The 18,137-nt window shown below is 45.5% G+C and overlaps 1 protein-coding gene across 1 annotated transcript in view; it reads left to right on the top strand.

The window, feature by feature from the left end:
* Positions 1-17,014, top strand: part of anxa5a (annexin A5a) — a 32,114-nt gene extending 15,100 nt beyond the window's left edge. Inside the window, exons 4-11 of the mRNA XM_073486591.1 lie at positions 237-327; positions 1,926-2,005; positions 2,505-2,555; positions 3,392-3,485; positions 12,944-13,039; positions 13,245-13,303; positions 15,294-15,416; positions 16,955-17,014. Of these exons, the coding sequence (XP_073342692.1) occupies positions 237-327; positions 1,926-2,005; positions 2,505-2,555; positions 3,392-3,485; positions 12,944-13,039; positions 13,245-13,303; positions 15,294-15,416; positions 16,955-17,014 (654 nt within the window). The remainder of the gene's footprint in view (positions 1-236; positions 328-1,925; positions 2,006-2,504; positions 2,556-3,391; positions 3,486-12,943; positions 13,040-13,244; positions 13,304-15,293; positions 15,417-16,954) is intronic.
* The last annotated feature ends 1,123 nt before the right edge of the window (positions 17,015-18,137 follow it).

The raw sequence follows: 18,137 nt of genomic DNA, 5'->3' as shown, positions 1-18,137 counted from the left end.
CAAAGCTAATTCTCTGCGGTAAACTGAGCTTCTTCATCCTCTCGCTTCATTCCTCTTTAGCACATTGTGCTGACCAATTATACTTCAACCATTTCCCTCAGCCTTTTTTCTTAAACAATGTTGAGCTTAATCACTTTTATTGATGTTGACAAACCATGAAAAAAGGTGAGATTGCTATGAGAACACGCCGCCACACAAATCCATGTCGTCTCATCCACATGTTGTGTTTGGTTCAGGGAGCCGGGACTGATGACGATGTGCTGATTGAAATCCTGGCCTCCAGGACGGGCGAAGAGATTAAAGATATCATCAAAGTGTACAAGAAAGGTGATTCACTCATGTTTCTGTTATTGATGCGTCGGGCTGAGCTTTCCCTCTGCTTTATTGTGACAGGCTGAAATGTGCAACAAGGCTGATGAGATCTTTAAGTTTGGAGAGAAAACCTTGTTTTGTGTTAATGTGCCCACAGCTTTCATTAAGCGTTGTCATGGACAGACTAGTGTTACTACTGTAAACCAAATGTCTCACTTGAGCTGAAATCAAATGCACTTCAGTCTCAAAAGCACAAGTAAAAGTAAATTATGAGACTTATTATTGAATCAGCATTTTTCTAATTATTGGAATCAGTTTTGTTTTTTTCTAATTGCCGATCAAAAAATTAATACCAAATACACAACTGTGGCTTTGGTGTGTCAGGCAGCAAACGTACGATATTTGCCTCCAGAATGTAGAGTTGATGTATAAAGTAGCAGAAAATACTCAAAGTGCAAATGCTGCAAAACTGTAACTGTAAGTACAGTACTCGGGTAAATGTACTTAGTTACATTCCATTGAGAACATATACTCTTGCCCCTCAAAGGTTTCCTTTACGTTATTTTCCATTCAACACGTTCTCACTCAGTAGTTTTTGCCACCTGGACAGGTGGACCTGGACAGGTGGACCTGGACTTGTTCCTGAAGTGTGTGACTCGACAGAGAGAGGCTGGAAACATGCAGACAACATAGAGCCAGATGATCCAGGTGGAGCTGCTTGAATGACTTCAGATGTGCTCGTGTCTTTTGCACAAAAATGGAAAAATAATATTTCCTGGACAGCAAACTCACATCGTCTAAACTGCTTTCATCTGCTTTTACGTGCAGTTTAATGCTGAATCGATTAGTCGATGTCTTCATCAGCGCTGTCAGGTGGAGCGATGTTGCAATAAAACCAGAAAATCATTTACTGTCAAGACAAAGTAACGAGCCACGAGCCAATTTAAATTACAGCAATTGTAACTGAATGATTTCATTTGAAAAAGTATGAAGTCGAATTTTTAGTTAGTAAGTAGTAGTAGTAGTAAAAACAGTGGAGTCACATTTTAGAGCCGCTGTGACTCGTGACAGTGTCTTTACATTTAATTCTGGGGAAACAATTAGTTCAAAAATAATTTCACAGGATTGAAAAACAAGCTGAAATGTAAAGACTGTGAACTTTATTAAAGTCTGGAAGTATATGTTTTTCTAATCTCATATGTATTTGAAGTATCTAGTATTCTCCAGTGAGTAGAAGATGCAGAAGCCTCTGGTGCATAAAGTCTATTTACAGTCAATGGCGTAGCATCATTTGCACCTCTCTTCACACTTGTCTCACCCAAATGTGTCCCCGTGAGAACGTCTCCAGAAACGTCTCTAAATTGCAACAAACCACAATGGAAAATAGCATCTGACAGCAAAGGCACTGACAGCCAAAGGAAAGGAGGCCAGTTTATCTGATCTGGACGAAAGAGAAGGCCACGCTGTCCTTTAGCCGACTAATCAAATCGCTGCCGTCGGAGATCCTCCTGCAGAGCGGAGGGCGGTCCACCGGGGTCGATTGCAGCCATCGGTGACTGTTGTGAGCTGGAAGTGTAAGCAATCTTCTGCCCCTCTTCTCCTCTTTCTTCCAGAGTTCAGCAGCAAGCTGGAGAAAGATATCTGCGGTGACACCTCAGGGCACTATCAGAAACTACTGGTGATCCTCCTGCAGGTAGGAGAAGGGGGGAGAGACTTGTGTTTCCTTTCCTGATACTGAGAGCCTCTGGTGAGGCCATTACAAAGTCATGAGAGGCTGAGGTGTGGGTTGGAGAATGGGAGGGGAGGAGGTGAGAGCAGAATACACTACAGGAGGTGTCTCTGATGTGTCGTGGTCCACAGGCACAACTGTGACCTGGACTCTGCGCTTCATGTAATCTTCAGGGCTCAGCTGGGGAAAGAGATGCAGGTCTGAGCTCTCGTGTTCCCATCCACACTGACCGACTGTGTTTGTCCTCCTGTCTGTCCTCCTGTCTGTCCTCCTGTCTGTCTGTCTGTCTGTCTGTGTGTCCTCCTGTCTGTCCTCCTATCTGTCCTCCTGTCTGTCTGTCTGTGTGTCCTCCTGTCTGTCTGTCTGTCTGTCTGTCTGTCCATCCTCCTGTCTGTCCTCCTGTCTGTCTGTCTGTCTGTCTGTCTGTCCGTCCTCCTGTATGTCCTCCTGTCTGTCTGTAAAGGGGAGCAGAGAGGAGGGAATAGACGAGGAGAAGATCCAGAAAGACGCCAAGGTAAGAAAGCAAACACATTAACAAGTTAGCATGTTTCCCTGTGCTTTCAGTCTTTATGCTAAGCTAAGCTAAGCTAAGCTCACCGGCTGCTGGCTGCAGCTTTGTATTCGATGAACAGACAGTCGCTATAGGTCACACTGCTCCCTGCACAGGTCCTGAATGTGTGCATGAGACAAGGTGAGGTGCAGAAACAGGCAGCCCCGTCCTTTGTGCTGTACAGCAGCCAAACTTATTGTTTTGCAGAATCTAAACTGGTGCTTCAGTTTTAAAAAGGCAACCTAGAGACACTTGTGGTTATACTGTTTTCATTTCCAGTGTTGGTTTTGTGTCAGGTTTCTCTAGTGTGACATCTAGTGGCAGAACAGTCACATAGACCCTAACAACAGGAAGATGGCCGCTGTGGCTCCGATCAGATGGTTTCTTCTTTCAAATGTCAGCACATTAAATTTATGATCTTATTTGTGTGGCTGCTCTCAAAAGCTAAAGGTCGAGGCTGAAGAATCGTCAATATGAAAAATTGATTACAGGATGTAAACCTCCGGGAATGGAACAAATTGTTTCCCATAAAACATTTATAATTATTGATTTTTTTATTTGAATAATCTTTGTGTATCTGAGCATAAGATGAGAAACACATAACATAAAGGATCATGAAGGCAGAACTTCTCTCTCATAGCAAAGACATATTGAGCGAAACAGAAGTTTCCTGTGTTGTGTTGGTAAGTACGAGCTCTTACATCAGTGCCGTCACCGTCTGTGTGTTCAAATAAATCACGTCTGCAAAAGGTTGCTGTGTGTGTGAGCTGCAATGTACAAGTGTGTACCTGCCACTACAGGACCTGTACGCTGCTGGTGAGGGCAAGGTCGGCACAGACGAGGAAAAAATCATCAAAATTCTGGGCAACAGGAGCGTCGAGCATCTCAGGGAAGGTGAGTGTTGGTTTCTGCAGCATATTTACTTGTTCTCATGTCTGAATGTAGATTTTATCAGAGAGCAACATCACAGTTTGAAAACAACATACCACCACTATCTATTCTTCTTATACACTATTATTTCACTTAAACATGTATTTGAACAGTAACTGGCCTTTACAAATGCTGTCTGAATTATTTATGATGAAGCAGTTTCACTGAATTAAAGAACTTCAGTGTTGTAGAGAAATGCACCAGAGGAAATCCTTAAGGTCAGTTTTTTCACCCAAAAAGAAAGAAATTGCTGAAATAATTGTTAAAAGTGCAAAAAGTCACAGATATCTTAAGAAGAAATGAGGCTGAAACGTGTCCACTCAGAGGTTAGACATGCAGGATGAGAGCACTTCAAAATACAAGACAGTTTATTAAGGTGTGATAAACAACAAGCACAAGCTCAGCAGCGTCCCGACGGCAAAGATTACTCACTGCAAAGAAAAGGTCAGACAGGATCAGTTAATCAGTCAGACACTCAGCTGAACACACGCTGCAGCACTCGAGTGGACGCGCTCTGAACAGGTCGATGATGGGTCACATGAAGCGAGCATGAAAGAGAACGTGAAGCGAACGTGAAGTGAACATGAAGCGAGCATGAAAGAGAACGTGAAGCGAACGTGAAGTTAACATGAAGCGAGCATGAAGCGAACATGAAGCGAACATGAAGCGAACATGAAAGAGAACGTGAAGCGAACGTGAAGCGAGCGTGAAGCGAACGTGAAGCGAACATGAAGCGAACATGAAAGAGAACGTGAAGCGAACGTGAAGCGAGCGTGAAGCGAACGTGAAGTGAACATGAAGCGAGCATGAAGCGAACATGAAGCGAACATGAAAGAGAACGTGAAGCGAACGTGAAGCGAGCGTGAAGCGAACGTGAAGCGAACATGAAGCGAGCATGAAGCGAACATGAAGCGAACATGAAGCGAACATGAAGAGAACATGAAGAGAACATGATTCGAGCATGAAGCGAACATGAAGCGAGCATGAAGCGAGCATGAAAGAGTCTCCACAAATGACAGATACATGTTTCCTGACCTTGTGCTTATATGTTTATGTTTATGGACCAGAATTATAATTAAAATTAAATGTTTTATTCATATAATTTATTTCTAAACAAAAGTGCTTTACATGGCAAAACATGATAAAGGAAATTCAGCGTCACAGTAAAATAGATTCAGGCAAATAACAATACAGAGAATAAAATAACCAGGTGAACAGGTGATGCTTCTGAAGGGCCTCGTAATGAGTAAAGACAGTAAAGTCTATTTTATTTTTAAGTGTTAGTCAAAAGGTAATTATTATCAACATTATTATGTGTCAGTACGATTATATACGAGTGAGTAATAGCATCATAAATACAAAGTTTATTTGGATTATAAGACATTCAAAAGTAAGACAATGACATTAAGAAACTTGTTCAGAGTTTATAGATGCTTGAGAACATTTATAAAAGTCTCATGAGTGAATTACCAACACAGTTACTGAGTTTAACTAACTTTTATCATTTATAATGTTATTGTTAAACCTCCACTAAGCTTTTTGTTGCTTTATTAAGATTAATACATAACTTATTAACTATTTATTCACATTTAACTATGTACTTAAAACCAGTTAATTATGCTCTTAGCTAGTAAATACCTTGTTCGGTTAATAAATCCATTATCATGCACTTTTTGACAGTTACAGGTTAGTTTATCTAAATGAATGTGTTTTTTTAATGCTGTATAACACAAACAATTATTAGAAACTCAAAGTTCATGGCGTCTTTGAACAGATTACAAGCTGTTTATAAGTGTTGTGTGACTTGATGATGTCATTAGCACTTCAACATAGACATGAGTGATTTTAGGCTTTTTAGTGGCACCTATATTTAATCACAGCCCCCCAAAGATTAATTATTATTTTTGATCAGTTTTCCTTCATTATAACCATAACAGACAGAAAATATTTTATCAATGTTATTTACTTCATTAATGTTTTGCTCATTTATTGTCATTATGGTTTCTCTCCTCTGTCTGACTCCACAATTATTTCACGTTTAGTAATGTTAACACCCTGTTATCCTCCTCTTACATTCATTTATGTCAAAAACACTCATTTATTATCAGATTCTGTCATCTTCTAGCTGCATGACGTTATGTTTGTGTGTGACTGAAACACAGAGAGGGATCAACAGTGTGAAGAACCAGATGAGGAAGTGGACAAATAGTGAAGATTGTTATCGTGACAAAACATTTTATTATTATAATTTTAACTGTGTGGGAGCTGAGCCCCCCCACAGCTCTGATCCTGTATGTAGACACACATGTAATACACATGAGACACATGTAGTCTTATTTACACTGAGGCCTACATTTCTAATAGGCGTTTTATGAGGGTCATATTCTGCCTTTGGGGTTTTGCCTTTCCTTTATTGTGTTATGTTGCATTTCTGTGCAGGTAAAAGGTCGACAAAGTGTCCACGCTAAAGGGAGGAGTTACTGTCTCCTACAGAAAACACTGCTGCGCTGCCTGAAACACCTGGTCTGGAGTCGAGCCTTTACTTCTGTAACTCATGTGCATCGCTGTGCAACAGGCGTAATATAAATATACATTTGTATATGTTTATTATAAAATACATACACTCCAGTCAGTCAGCAGTAATACAGCTGCTACTGCTGTAGCTGCGTTATTTTAGATCACACTACCTTGCTCGGCATGACCCGCCCCACTCTGCCTCTGATTGGCTACATCCTGCCCGTTAAGTCACCAAAGATTCAACAGAGGCGAGATGTCTCACTCTGTAGCTAAAACGTTCAAGACACCGTGTGAAAAGCGATGCTGCAGCAGAGAAAAAATAATGTGTTTTTTTTGTAAGTATGTTAACCTGTTCTACTGCGACCCCCAAATAAAAGTATGAACCTGAAAATTAGCATAATATGACCTCTTTAAAAGGCCCTTGTTACCTATTTAAACACATAAAACATATCAGAACTGAAACATGCTAAAACTGATTTGTTGGGCTGACAACAAAAAATGCCTTAATAGTTAAACAAAACTTTATTGACGGATGAGTAGCTGGGATGTAAACCTGTCAAAGTCACATCATACTTTCATAAAATGACTCAGCTTGATAAAACCACAGCAGGATACTTCTGCCTTTGTTACGAAGAAACAAAACACCAATTACTCTCCCGACTACAAGTGGCTTGTCAGAAAAGCATCAATGTAGGTTGTTAAACGTGTCTGATCAGAGAAGCACTGCTGTCAGTTTTCTGTCTCCTTGGAAACAGTATTTACCACTTCAGGGTGTTTCAGGAATATGGCAGCGACCTGTGTTTACTCTGACGTCCTGTCTCTGGCTCTAAACTTAATAAAGATTGTTTAAACTATAGTGGAACGGCATGTTTCATGGCATAAATAGACCTCTGAAATAAGCACATACACATATTATTATTGAATTATCATCAAGTGGTAAAGTATAACGTGTCACGGGTATGGTGAGGACCCAAAAGCAGCACAGGCAGACAGGATATCAGTCGGTAATGACTTTTATTTATCACTGGAGTCTTAAACAGTTTATACAGTGATGAGGAGAAAAGTCTTGGCTCACAGTGATCTGCGAGATCAGAGAAGGAGTGAGTCTGGTGTCGCTGACTGAAGGCAAAGCCGGCAACAGGTGGATTACCTAGCAGGCAGACAGGTCCAGTGGTGAGCTGTGTAGCCGCAGAGCCGAGCAGGTGTGTAACCAGGAGGGGATAGGCGAAACTCGTGGTCGAAGACAGAAGGCTGAGGTAATATCCAGGAGATCGGTCAGGCAGGATAGTCAGAGGCAAGCAGGGTCGGAACCGGGAGATCAGGCAGAAAATCGCTGGAGAGTCTGGTGCAAGCATCGAGAACAATCTGGCAATGAGTGAGAGTGGAGTTGGAGCTTAAATGCAGCCAGAGCAGAGCAGAGAGCACAGGTGAGTGGAGTTGGCTTGATGAGAGGGGTGTGTCTGATTGGCAGATTGAAGCAGGCAGGTGCAGAGTGGTGAGGCAGAGCTGAACTGTGACAGAACCCCCCCCTCAAGGGACGGCTCTCGACGTCCCAAGAAGAATGGACCAAGCCGGGTGGGAGGCGGGGGGCCTGGAGGAGGGCTAATACTCGTCCGAGAGTCCAGCGTCCATCTCCACCTCCCTGGTCCCGGGGAGGGTGTCGTCGTCCTCCTCCTCAGAGAAGGGGGGGCCCGTCCTGTCCTTGGCGTCGTCGCTGTCGTTCGGGGACTCCGACGGAGGATGTGGTCTGGGAGGTGGCCTGGGTCTGGATGTCTGAGTGAGGTTGCGTCGATGGAAGTCCCTGATGAGGTTGTGGTCCAAGATGTCCCTCCCAGGGACCCAGGACCTTTCTTCAGGGCCGTAACCCTCCCAGTCCACCAAGTACTGGAATCCCCTCCCACGCCGGCGAGACTGCAGGAGGCGACGGACAGTGTAGGAGGGACCTCCATCGATGAGGCGAGGAGGCGGTGGAGGCGGTGTGGCAGGAACCAGGGCGCTCTCTTGGACTGGTTTTATCTTTGAGACGTGAAACGTGGGATGAACTCGCATGGATCTAGGAAGTTTGAGCCTCACTGCCACCGGGTTGATGATCTCTTGGATCTCGAATGGGCCGATGAAGCGTGGAGCCAGTTTCTTGGACTCCACCCGGAGGGGAAGATCACGTGTAGAGAGCCAAACCTTCTGCCCCGGTTGGTAGTCCGGGGCCTTGGAGCGGTGGCGATTGGAGGCCGCGGTGTAGCGGTCAGCGGCCCGGAGTAGAGCCGCCCTGGCTCGGGTCCAGGTCCTGTGACAACGGCGAATGAAGTCCTGGACAGAGGGGCAGGATGCTTCCTTTTCCAGTGCAGGAAAGAGCGGTGGCTGGAACCCATAGGTGCACTCAAAGGGAGAGAGACCGGTGGCAGAGCTGGTCAATGTGTTGTGGGCGTATTCTACCCATAAAAGCTGTTCGGACCAGGAAGTAGGGTTTTGAGACGTCATGCAGCGTAGTGCCGTTTCCATCTCCTGATTCTTGCGTTCGGTCTGGCCGTTGGACTGGGGGTGGTACCCCGAGGACAGGCTGACGGTGGCTCCCAGGAGCGAGCAGAACTCCCTCCAGAATACTGAGGCGAACTGGGGACCCCGATCAGAGACCACGTCCACTGGGATGCCGTGGAGACGGATGACGTGGAGGAGGAGTAGTTTCGCCGTCTCTTTGGCAGATGGAAGTTTGGGCAGGGGCACGAAATGTGCCATCTTGCTGAACCGATCTACCACCGTTAGGATAGTTGTGTTGCCGCTGGATGGTGGTAGACCGGTGACGAAGTCCAAAGAAATGTGCGACCAGGGACGATGAGGTACAGGCAGGGGATGTAGAAGACCGGCAGGGGCATGGTGAGCCGGCTTGTGCTGGTTGCAGGTGGGACAGGCATTAACGAACTCCCGAACGTCCTCGTCCAGTGATGTCCACCAGAACCGGCGCTGCACGACGTCCTTGGTCCGTTGGATCCCTGGATGACAGGTAAGTCGAGTGCTGTGGGCCCATTGTAGAACCTCGGATCGGAGGTCAGGCGGGACGAACAGACGGTTGGGAGGACAAGCGCTGGGTCCGGGCTGGTCTTGGGCGGCGGCCCTGACCCTCTCCTCGATCTCCCAGGTGAGTGTGGCCACCAGACGGGAAGAAGGCAGGATAGTGTCTGGGTCGGCCCTGTCCCTCTCCTCTTCCAAGAACTGACGGGACAGGGCGTCGGGCTTGACGTTGCGGGACCCCGGTCGATAGGAGAGGGAAAAGTTGAAGCGGGTCAGGAAGAGTGCCCATCGGGCCTGGCGGGAGTTCAGTCTCTTAGCGGACCGGAGGTATTCAAGGTTCTTATGGTCTGTCCATACCAGAAACGGCAGTTTAGTCCCCTCGAGCCAGTGTCGCCACTCTTCCAAAGCCAACTTGACTGCGAGGAGCTCTCGGTTCCCAATGTCATAATTCCTCTCAGCCGGGGTCAAACGTCGGGAATAGAAGGCGCAGGGGTGCAACTTCTGGTCGGAGGCCGCTCTCTGGGACAAGACGGCCCCCACTCCTAAGTCAGAAGCGTCCACCTCGACCACGAACTGCCGTTCAGGGTCCGGCATTTGGAGGATGGGGGCAGAGGTGAATCGTGTCTTCAGGGCCTGAAACGAGTCATTGGCGGCCGTGGACCAGAGAAAGGGCACCTTGGAGGAGGTAAGAGCTGTGAGGGGGGCCGCCACCGAACTGTAGCCCCTGATGAACCTCCGGTAGAAGTTGGCGAAGCCCAGAAAACGTTGAAGCTGCTTGCGGGAATCAGGAGTGGGCCAAGTGGTGACGGCAGAAACCTTGGCTGAGTCCATCTCCACGGTCCCCCTCCCTACGACGTACCCCAGGAAGGAGACAGACGAGGCATGGAACTCACATTTTTCGGCCTTGACGAACAGGGAGTTTTCCAGGAGACGTTGGAGGACCTTCTGGACGTGATGCACATGTTCCTCTCTGGAGCGGGAGAAGATCAGGATATCATCAAGGTACACGAAGACAAACTTGTTGAGCATATCCCTGAGCACGTCATTCACCAGGGCCTGGAAGACAGCAGGGGCGTTGGTGAGGCCGAAGGGCATCACCAGGTACTCGTAGTGACCGGTGGGGGTATTGAACGCCGTCTTCCACTCGTCCCCCTCGCGGATCCGGACCAGGTGATAGGCGTTGCGCAGGTCAAGCTTGGTGAAGATGGTGGCCCCCTCTAGGAGCTCGAAAGCTGAGGAGATGAGAGGCAGGGGGTACCGGTTCTTGATGGTCATGTCATTTAATCCCCGATAATCAATGCAGGGGCGGAGTGTCTTGTCTTTTTTCTCCACGAAGAAAAAACCGGCTCCAGCCGGAGACGAGGAGGGACGGATGATGCCCGCCGCTAGACCATCGTTGATGTATTTCTCCATCGCCCCCCTCTCAGGAACGGATAGAGAATACAGGCGTCCTCTGGGCGGCGTGGCCCCGGGCTGGAGGTTAATGGCGCAGTCATAGGGCCGATGTGGGGGAAGGGAGGTTGCTTTGGCCCTACTGAAGACCTCCCTGAAGTCCAGATACTCAGCCGGGACCCCCAGCACATCGGTGGAAGAACTGGTCCCGGCAGAAGGTTGTGGTGCGGCGGCTTGTTTGAGGCAGACCTGGTGACAAGATGAGCTCCACCCCAGGATCGCCCCTGTGGTCCAATCTAGATGTGGATTGTGCCGTCGGAGCCATGGGAACCCCAGGAGGAGAGGATGGCGAGGAGAGTGCAGGATGTGAAACTGGAGTGTTTCATGGTGGTTCCCGGAAATTAACATCCGTATCGGCGCTGTCAGGTGGGTCACTGTTCCAAGAAGTCGGCCATCCAGAGCGTTGGTGGAAACTGGAGCTGGCAGGGGAATCCGACCGACACCCAGCTGCAGAGCTAGGTTCGAGTCCATAATGTTGGCATCAGAGCCAGAGTCAATGAGGGTGGCGAGGGTCTGGGATCCCTCAGGCAGTAGCAGGCGGACCTGGCACAGGGATCGTGAGCTGGGGGAGGAGCTAGATGTATGACTCACCAGGAACTCCTCCCTTCCTGGTGAGCCCGACCTTTTAGTGGACACCGGGAAATAAAGTGTCCGGCTTGGCCACAATACAGGCAGAGGTTCCCCTCGCGGCGTCTCCTCCTCTCTTCAGGAGTTAGGCTGGCCCGACCAACCTGCATGGGTTCAGGCTCCCCTGAAGGCTGGCTGCCAGGAGGCGTCGATACCCCGGAAGCTGCTGGTGACGGGGCGGGCTGGCGTCGTCCCGTGAGCCCCTGATGTTTCTCCCGCTGTCTCGCTTGAATGCGCCGATCGATGCGGGATGCCAGCTCGATGATGCCGTCGAGAGTGGTGGGGAGTTCGTAAGAAATCAGTTCGTCCTTAATGTAGTCAGCGAGTCCCATCAGGAATGCGTCGCACTGGGCAGCCTGGTTCCACTCACTGGAGCTAGCCTGGGTGCGGAAGTGGATGGAGTAATCGGCCACTGAACGAGTCCCTTGGTTCAGACCCAGAAGCCCTCCAGAAGCATCCGGACCTCGGGAAGCTTCTCCGAACACCTTGCGGAGCTCGGCGGCGAAGGCTTGGAAAGAGGAGCACGCTGGAGTGCGACGCTCCCACTCGGCTGTTCCCCACAGCCGAGCGCGCCCCGTCAGATGATTCACAGTGAACGCCACCCTGGCGTCCTCAGAAGCGAAGGTGTGGGGCTGGAGAGCGAACAGGATGGAGCAGTTCGTGAGGAACGGGCGGCAGCCCTCCGCGTCCCCGGCGTAGCGTTCAGGAACTCCCACCCGAGGCTCCGAAGCGAAAGCAGAGGCAGAGACAGAGGCAGAGGCAGAGGCAGCCGGAGCTGGTGGCGGCTGGACTGGTTCCGGAGGCAGAGGGACAGCTTGAGCAAAAGCTGCGGCGAGCTGTTGGACCTGCGAGGCTAGCGAGGTAAACGCCTGCTCCTGTTTAGCCACTGCCAGTCGGACATCTGCGGAGTTTGACAGTAGCAGCGCCTCGTGGTGCTGGAGCATCGCCTCTACCTTTTCCAGGCGATCCATAGCCGTGTGTGCTGGGTCCATGTCTGGCCAGATTGTACTGTCACGGGTATGGTGAGGACCCAAAAGCAGCACAGGCAGACAGGATATCAGTCGGTAATGACTTTTATTTATCACTGGAGTCTTAAACAGTTTATACAGTGATGAGGAGAAAAGTCTTGGCTCACAGTGATCTGCGAGATCAGAGAAGGAGTGAGTCTGGTGTCGCTGACTGAAGGCAAAGCCGGCAACAGGTGGATTACCTAGCAGGCAGACAGGTCCAGTGGTGAGCTGTGTAGCCGCAGAGCCGAGCAGGTGTGTAACCAGGAGGGGATAGGCGAAACTCGTGGTCGAAGACAGAAGGCTGAGGTAATATCCAGGAGATCGGTCAGGCAGGATAGTCAGAGGCAAGCAGGGTCGGAACCGGGAGATCAGGCAGAAAATCGCTGGAGAGTCTGGTGCAAGCATCGAGAACAATCTGGCAATGAGTGAGAGTGGAGTTGGAGCTTAAATGCAGCCAGAGCAGAGCAGAGAGCACAGGTGAGTGGAGTTGGCTTGATGAGAGGGGTGTGTCTGATTGGCAGATTGAAGCAGGCAGGTGCAGAGTGGTGAGGCAGAGCTGAACTGTGACATAACGTGGTGGTTGTTCTTTTGGGTTGTAATGATGTCCTCAAAAGTGGACTGTGGTTCTGTACTACAGATTAATAAACACAATGCAATAACTCAGTCAAAATCACACACTCATACAGAATGCAAAGAAAAAACTAAGCACTGAAATTAAGTTTCTGTTTCACAGTTACCCTGAAGTCAAGATGTTTATTTCCCTCCTAGCAGAATATCAAAAGTGTGACGGCGGTGCTTTGTTCTCTGCAGTGTTTGACGCCTACAAGAAGCTCTCTGGCTCTGATATCGAGGACAGTCTTGAAGGAGAGACCACCGGGAATCTGGAGAACTTACTGCTCGCTGTTGGTAAGACCTGTGATTTATCAGGGTCGTACTTAACTGATCATAAACAGGCGAGAGTGGAGCTCCCTCTGGGTTTTTCTCTGACATGCGTGTTAGAATGAAGTACAGCAGGAGATAACACTTGACAGGAGAAATCAATGCAGATTAACGTGACAAAAAGTCTGTTTCACACTGAGGCTTGTGAGTGTCTGATGTTGTCTCTCCACAGTGAAATGTGTCCAGAGTGTTCCAGATTTTTTTGCGGATCGTCTCTATAAGTCTATGAGGGTAGGTATCACACTGTACCTTCAGACATGAACGTGTGTGTGTGTTGTGTTAAGTGTCTGTGTAAGTGTATTTTTGTTGGGTTTTGTTTAAAGGTGCAATATGTAAGAATTCATACTCCAAACAAATAGGGGGCAGCATATCATGTTAGAGTAACAGGAAGCTGTTGCAAACTGTAGCTGCCATTTGTTAGCTCCTTTAGCCGTGATGCTAGCACTCCGATTAGCTGAATGTGCCTGGACTTGGATCTCGGAGCACAGGGGCAGCGTTGTTGTTGTTGTTGTTTACTACTAGTTTGTTAGCATGCTAACTTCAGTAGATATTTCAGCAAAACAATACATAGACACCTTTGGTCTCACTGCTCTTTCTCATTATAGTTACAACATTTTTGTAATATACTTGTTTCCTTCCTCTCTGTCTCCGCTGGTTGTGTTATTACACGTTGATTTTTGTACAAATTGAACAAATAAAATAAAACATATAGCTCAAGTATAATAAGTGAGCTTCAGATTTCATTTTCACACAAGAAAAATTTAAATGATGATGATGATTTTTGCTGTGGTCTATACCAAACAGCCATACATACTGTACATGTTCCCTTAGATCTGGAGAATATGATTTGTAGACCAGCAATGATTTTTTAAAATGCTACTCGTGACACATTTTAACTTGTTAGAAAATTGCAGCCCCTGCGATTTTGGATATGGCTCCTGGCAATGTTGTGATTTTGATAATATTTCAATTGGACAGAGCCAGGTCAGCTGTTTCTATGTCTCTCTGATTTATCGCTTTGAAGAACAATACCAGTGGTTTGGCATGTTTGAAAAATTAGATACACTTCATATCACAGCTAAATATTGTGCTAATGTGTTCTCACACATTATGAGAATCAGTTAGAAGACTCTTAAAACTTGATTTGTAGCTGCATAATCCACCACAATGAGAATCAATCCTCAATTAATATCCTTTAAAGTCACATTATTGATGTCATTCAGTTTAAAGGAATTGTTCAACATTTTAGAAAACACATTTAAGATATGATACGATACGATACGAACGATACGATATGATACGAACGATACGATATGATACGAACGATACGATACGATATGATACGATATGATACGAACGATACGATATGATACGAACGATACGATATGATACGAACGATACGATATGATACGATATGATACGAACGATACGATATGATACGAACGATATGATACGAACGATATGATATGATACGAACGATACGATACGATATGATACGAACGATACGATATGATACGAACGATACGATACGATATGATACGATATGATACGATATGATACGAACGATACGAACGATACGATATGAATGATATGATACGATATGATACGAACGATATGATATGATACGAACGATACGATACGATACGATATGATACGAACGATACGATATGATACGAACGATACGATACGATATGATACGATATGATACGATACGAACGATACGATATGATACGATATGATAAGATACGATATGAACGATATGATACAATATGATACGGTACGAATGATACGATACGAACGATACGATACGATACGAACTACTTTATTGTCCCCATAGTGGATCAGATAGCCAGGTACTGATGAAAGGCAGCAACATCTACATATTGAGGTGGCATCAAGCTTCTCATTTAACTCTCAGAAAGTAATTGTACAAATGTTTTTTCCCAAAAGACTTGATGTTCACTATGATTGAATAATGTACATGTTCTTAAAGAGGTTTGAAGACTTTAAAGACTAATTGATTTTCATATCATATACAAATGAAACCAGCTTGGAACGGTAGGAAAAATACATTTACAAATCTAAATTTGTACCTTCTGAAAACAAAGTGTTTTTAAAAATGTTAAAGTAGCAGCTTCTCTTTCTGAAGTCAATTAACTGTACTGTTAGGAATTTAAAGAGTCCACCTGCAGCAACTCCAGCTGTTCATTATGTTCCTCAGCGCGCTGGAACTGATGACAACACCCTGATGAGGATCATGGTGTCGAGGAGCGAGGTGGACATGTTGGACATCAGAGCCAGCTTCAAGAAGATGTATGGAGCGTCTCTTTACAGCACCATCCAGGTACTGATCAGTGCTCACTGTGTTTCAATATGAATCAATATGTACCAGATAGTCTAATCCTTCAGAAGACAGATAATGTAATTCTCTTCACTGTTTTCCTGCTGATGTCCTCAACATACTCGTCTGCTCCTCTGCATGCTTCAAAGCACCAGCTGGGTGTACCGTGGTTGTGCTGCTTATACACCATTCATGTCGGCGCACTGATGGGGTGCAGATTAGTGATTTACTCTAAATGCCTTGTTCAGCCTGATGAGATGGCTCCCCTTCTTTTCACGAGTCGAAGTGAATTACTGTATTCTCCTGGGCCAGATGTTCAGGCAGAGTTATTGCCACCCTCCAGTAAAACCCCACATGGCTGATATTGAATAGATAAATAAGTCATTACGAAATAACCTTTGAAGAAATGCAGTGAAATGTGTAAATGATCCAATATATATTTTCTTACAGAGTTCATTTATATTTAATTATAGCAATTATTATCTCAAAATGCTCCCTTTTTCAACAGTATTCATATTTCATGGCGGTATTTTTCCATGTGACATTTTATATCACGTTTCGTGTTCATAGAGCGTTCTCACCGCTGATAATTCGACTTGTCGATCACACACGTGTCACAGTTGTGGCTTACTGGCTATTGGAAATGTGCCCAAGCCATCATTTATGTTATAACTTCCAACGTTGCTTTTCCTGCTGTGATTTCGTCGTGTTCATGACGAGGCTCGGGAGGTGAAGCAGAACACTGGTGGAAACATCGGAGCCAGCAGCTCTTTACACAACTACCTGCCAGCAGTGTACTTATATATGTATACACCATTTACATTTCCAGTATTAGATACTTCTGTTGTGTGACGTATTTGCAGCTGTTCATAAACAACAGCTACACGTGTCCATCAGTGCGTGAATGTGTGTATGATGATTGAATGTAGCATGTGTTGTAAAGCACTTTGGGTAATCAGTAGATTGGAAAAGCGTAGATGAAAATACAGTCTGTCTTGTTTTCTTATGAATATGAATTTTAATAATACTTAATTGCCTATAAAAGCTAATCATTTTCAGTCAGCCAGCTGTCTTTCAAAGTAAGTGTACCCACATTCATCATGGATTTATATATTGTCAACACTTTGTATTTTGAATCCATTTAAACCAATCAACTAAATCTTACCAGAAGTGGCAAAAGTACACACTGTCTTCACTCAAGTGGGAGTCCAGATGTTTCTCCCTCTCCATCTGTTCCCGTCTTCTTGTCTTTTATGTTGTTGCATCTCGTGCCGTGGGTTAGGGTTAGGGTTACGGTCACTGCCGTGCGTGACTTGCACTTATAGGTGAGGCACGTCAACATGTGGGGAGGAGGAGCAGGACGTCCAACCACCTGGAGCTTCAACCGCCCGCCTGCATGACGAGCAACAATACCAAAAATCTGCCATTTTGAAATAAATATGGAAAAGAAATGAGGAAACTGACTCAGTACTTTCTACTAGAAAACAAACTTTTGAATGTATAAGATTGATGAAATAATAATGTGTGTGTTGTTTCTGCAGGAGGACACGACTGGAGACTACCAGAAGGCTTTACTCTACCTCTGTGGTGGGAATGATTAATGCTGCTCTCAGATGTGTTGTTCAGATGTTGCTGCTGCACACCAGATGAGATTATTGATCCAGTGTTGTTGATTCTTTCTGACTTTAGCTTGCTATTGATTGAATTAGCCTGAATCATCCACTTTTCATTTCTGACTTTTTGATAATATCCTCTTCATGAACAGCAGTTACAGTGTATCCACTTAAACGTAGTTTAGCTTTTGTTTAATATTAGTCACAATTTGAACAGAGAACAGCTCCATCACATTGAGCACAGGTGACTGTAATGTAGACAATAAAGCTGTGTTTGACATAATTAAATATTTGTTTGTTTTTTTAACAAATGGTTTCACTAACACTTTATTCAAAGGGTACAAATCATTACATAATGAAAGCTGAACTAATAGATACCTCATGATGATTTAATACAGGATGGATCATGAATTATTGTTGCTCACCATTAACAAATGATCAAGTTGCGACTGATCGATCATCAGTTAAAGGGAATGTTCACCCAAAGATGAAACATTTCTGGAGCATTCTCCTAAACAGCTGAAAATATCATAAGAGGGCTCCATACATCCATCACAATCTCATTATGATTATGCTCATCCAGCATAATCAAGTCTACGGAAGCCCAGAGATCCCAAACTGATGCTATTTTCACCCTTTTTGAAGCCAGACTCTTCCTGTAGCTGCTCAGCTAAAAGTTTTAGCGAGTCTGAAGTGGGTGCATGAACTCGACCACACGTCAGGGTGTAAACAATCTTTTCAAATCACTTTGGGATCTCTGGGCTTCTAGACACTTGGATTGTACGGACGAGCTGTATGCATCCATTTCTTTTAGGTTATTTTTTTTACATTTTAAAACATGTAAAAAACCCAAACCCCCATCTACTTCAGAGACTGCAAAACTTCACCTGACTTTCCATCAGCGTGAGGCTGAGTAGATAATGACTGAATTTTTGGGTGAACTGTTCCTTTAAGGAATTTTAACTCACAGTTACTTCATACAATAATCGATATGCATCAAGTTTGCTGGATTTCTGGTAAATAAAAGTTAATTTATATAACTGCATTTATGTTTATTGTCTAAATGTTTGCATCTGACCACCAGTTTGACTTATATCTCAATAGTTCTATG

This window comes from Pagrus major, chromosome 18 (genome assembly GCF_040436345.1).
Source record: "Pagrus major chromosome 18, Pma_NU_1.0".
Lineage (NCBI taxonomy): Eukaryota > Metazoa > Chordata > Actinopteri > Spariformes > Sparidae > Pagrus > Pagrus major.
The sequence above is the reverse complement of the archived record's forward strand: the minus strand, read 5'-3'. Positions and strand labels throughout refer to the sequence as shown.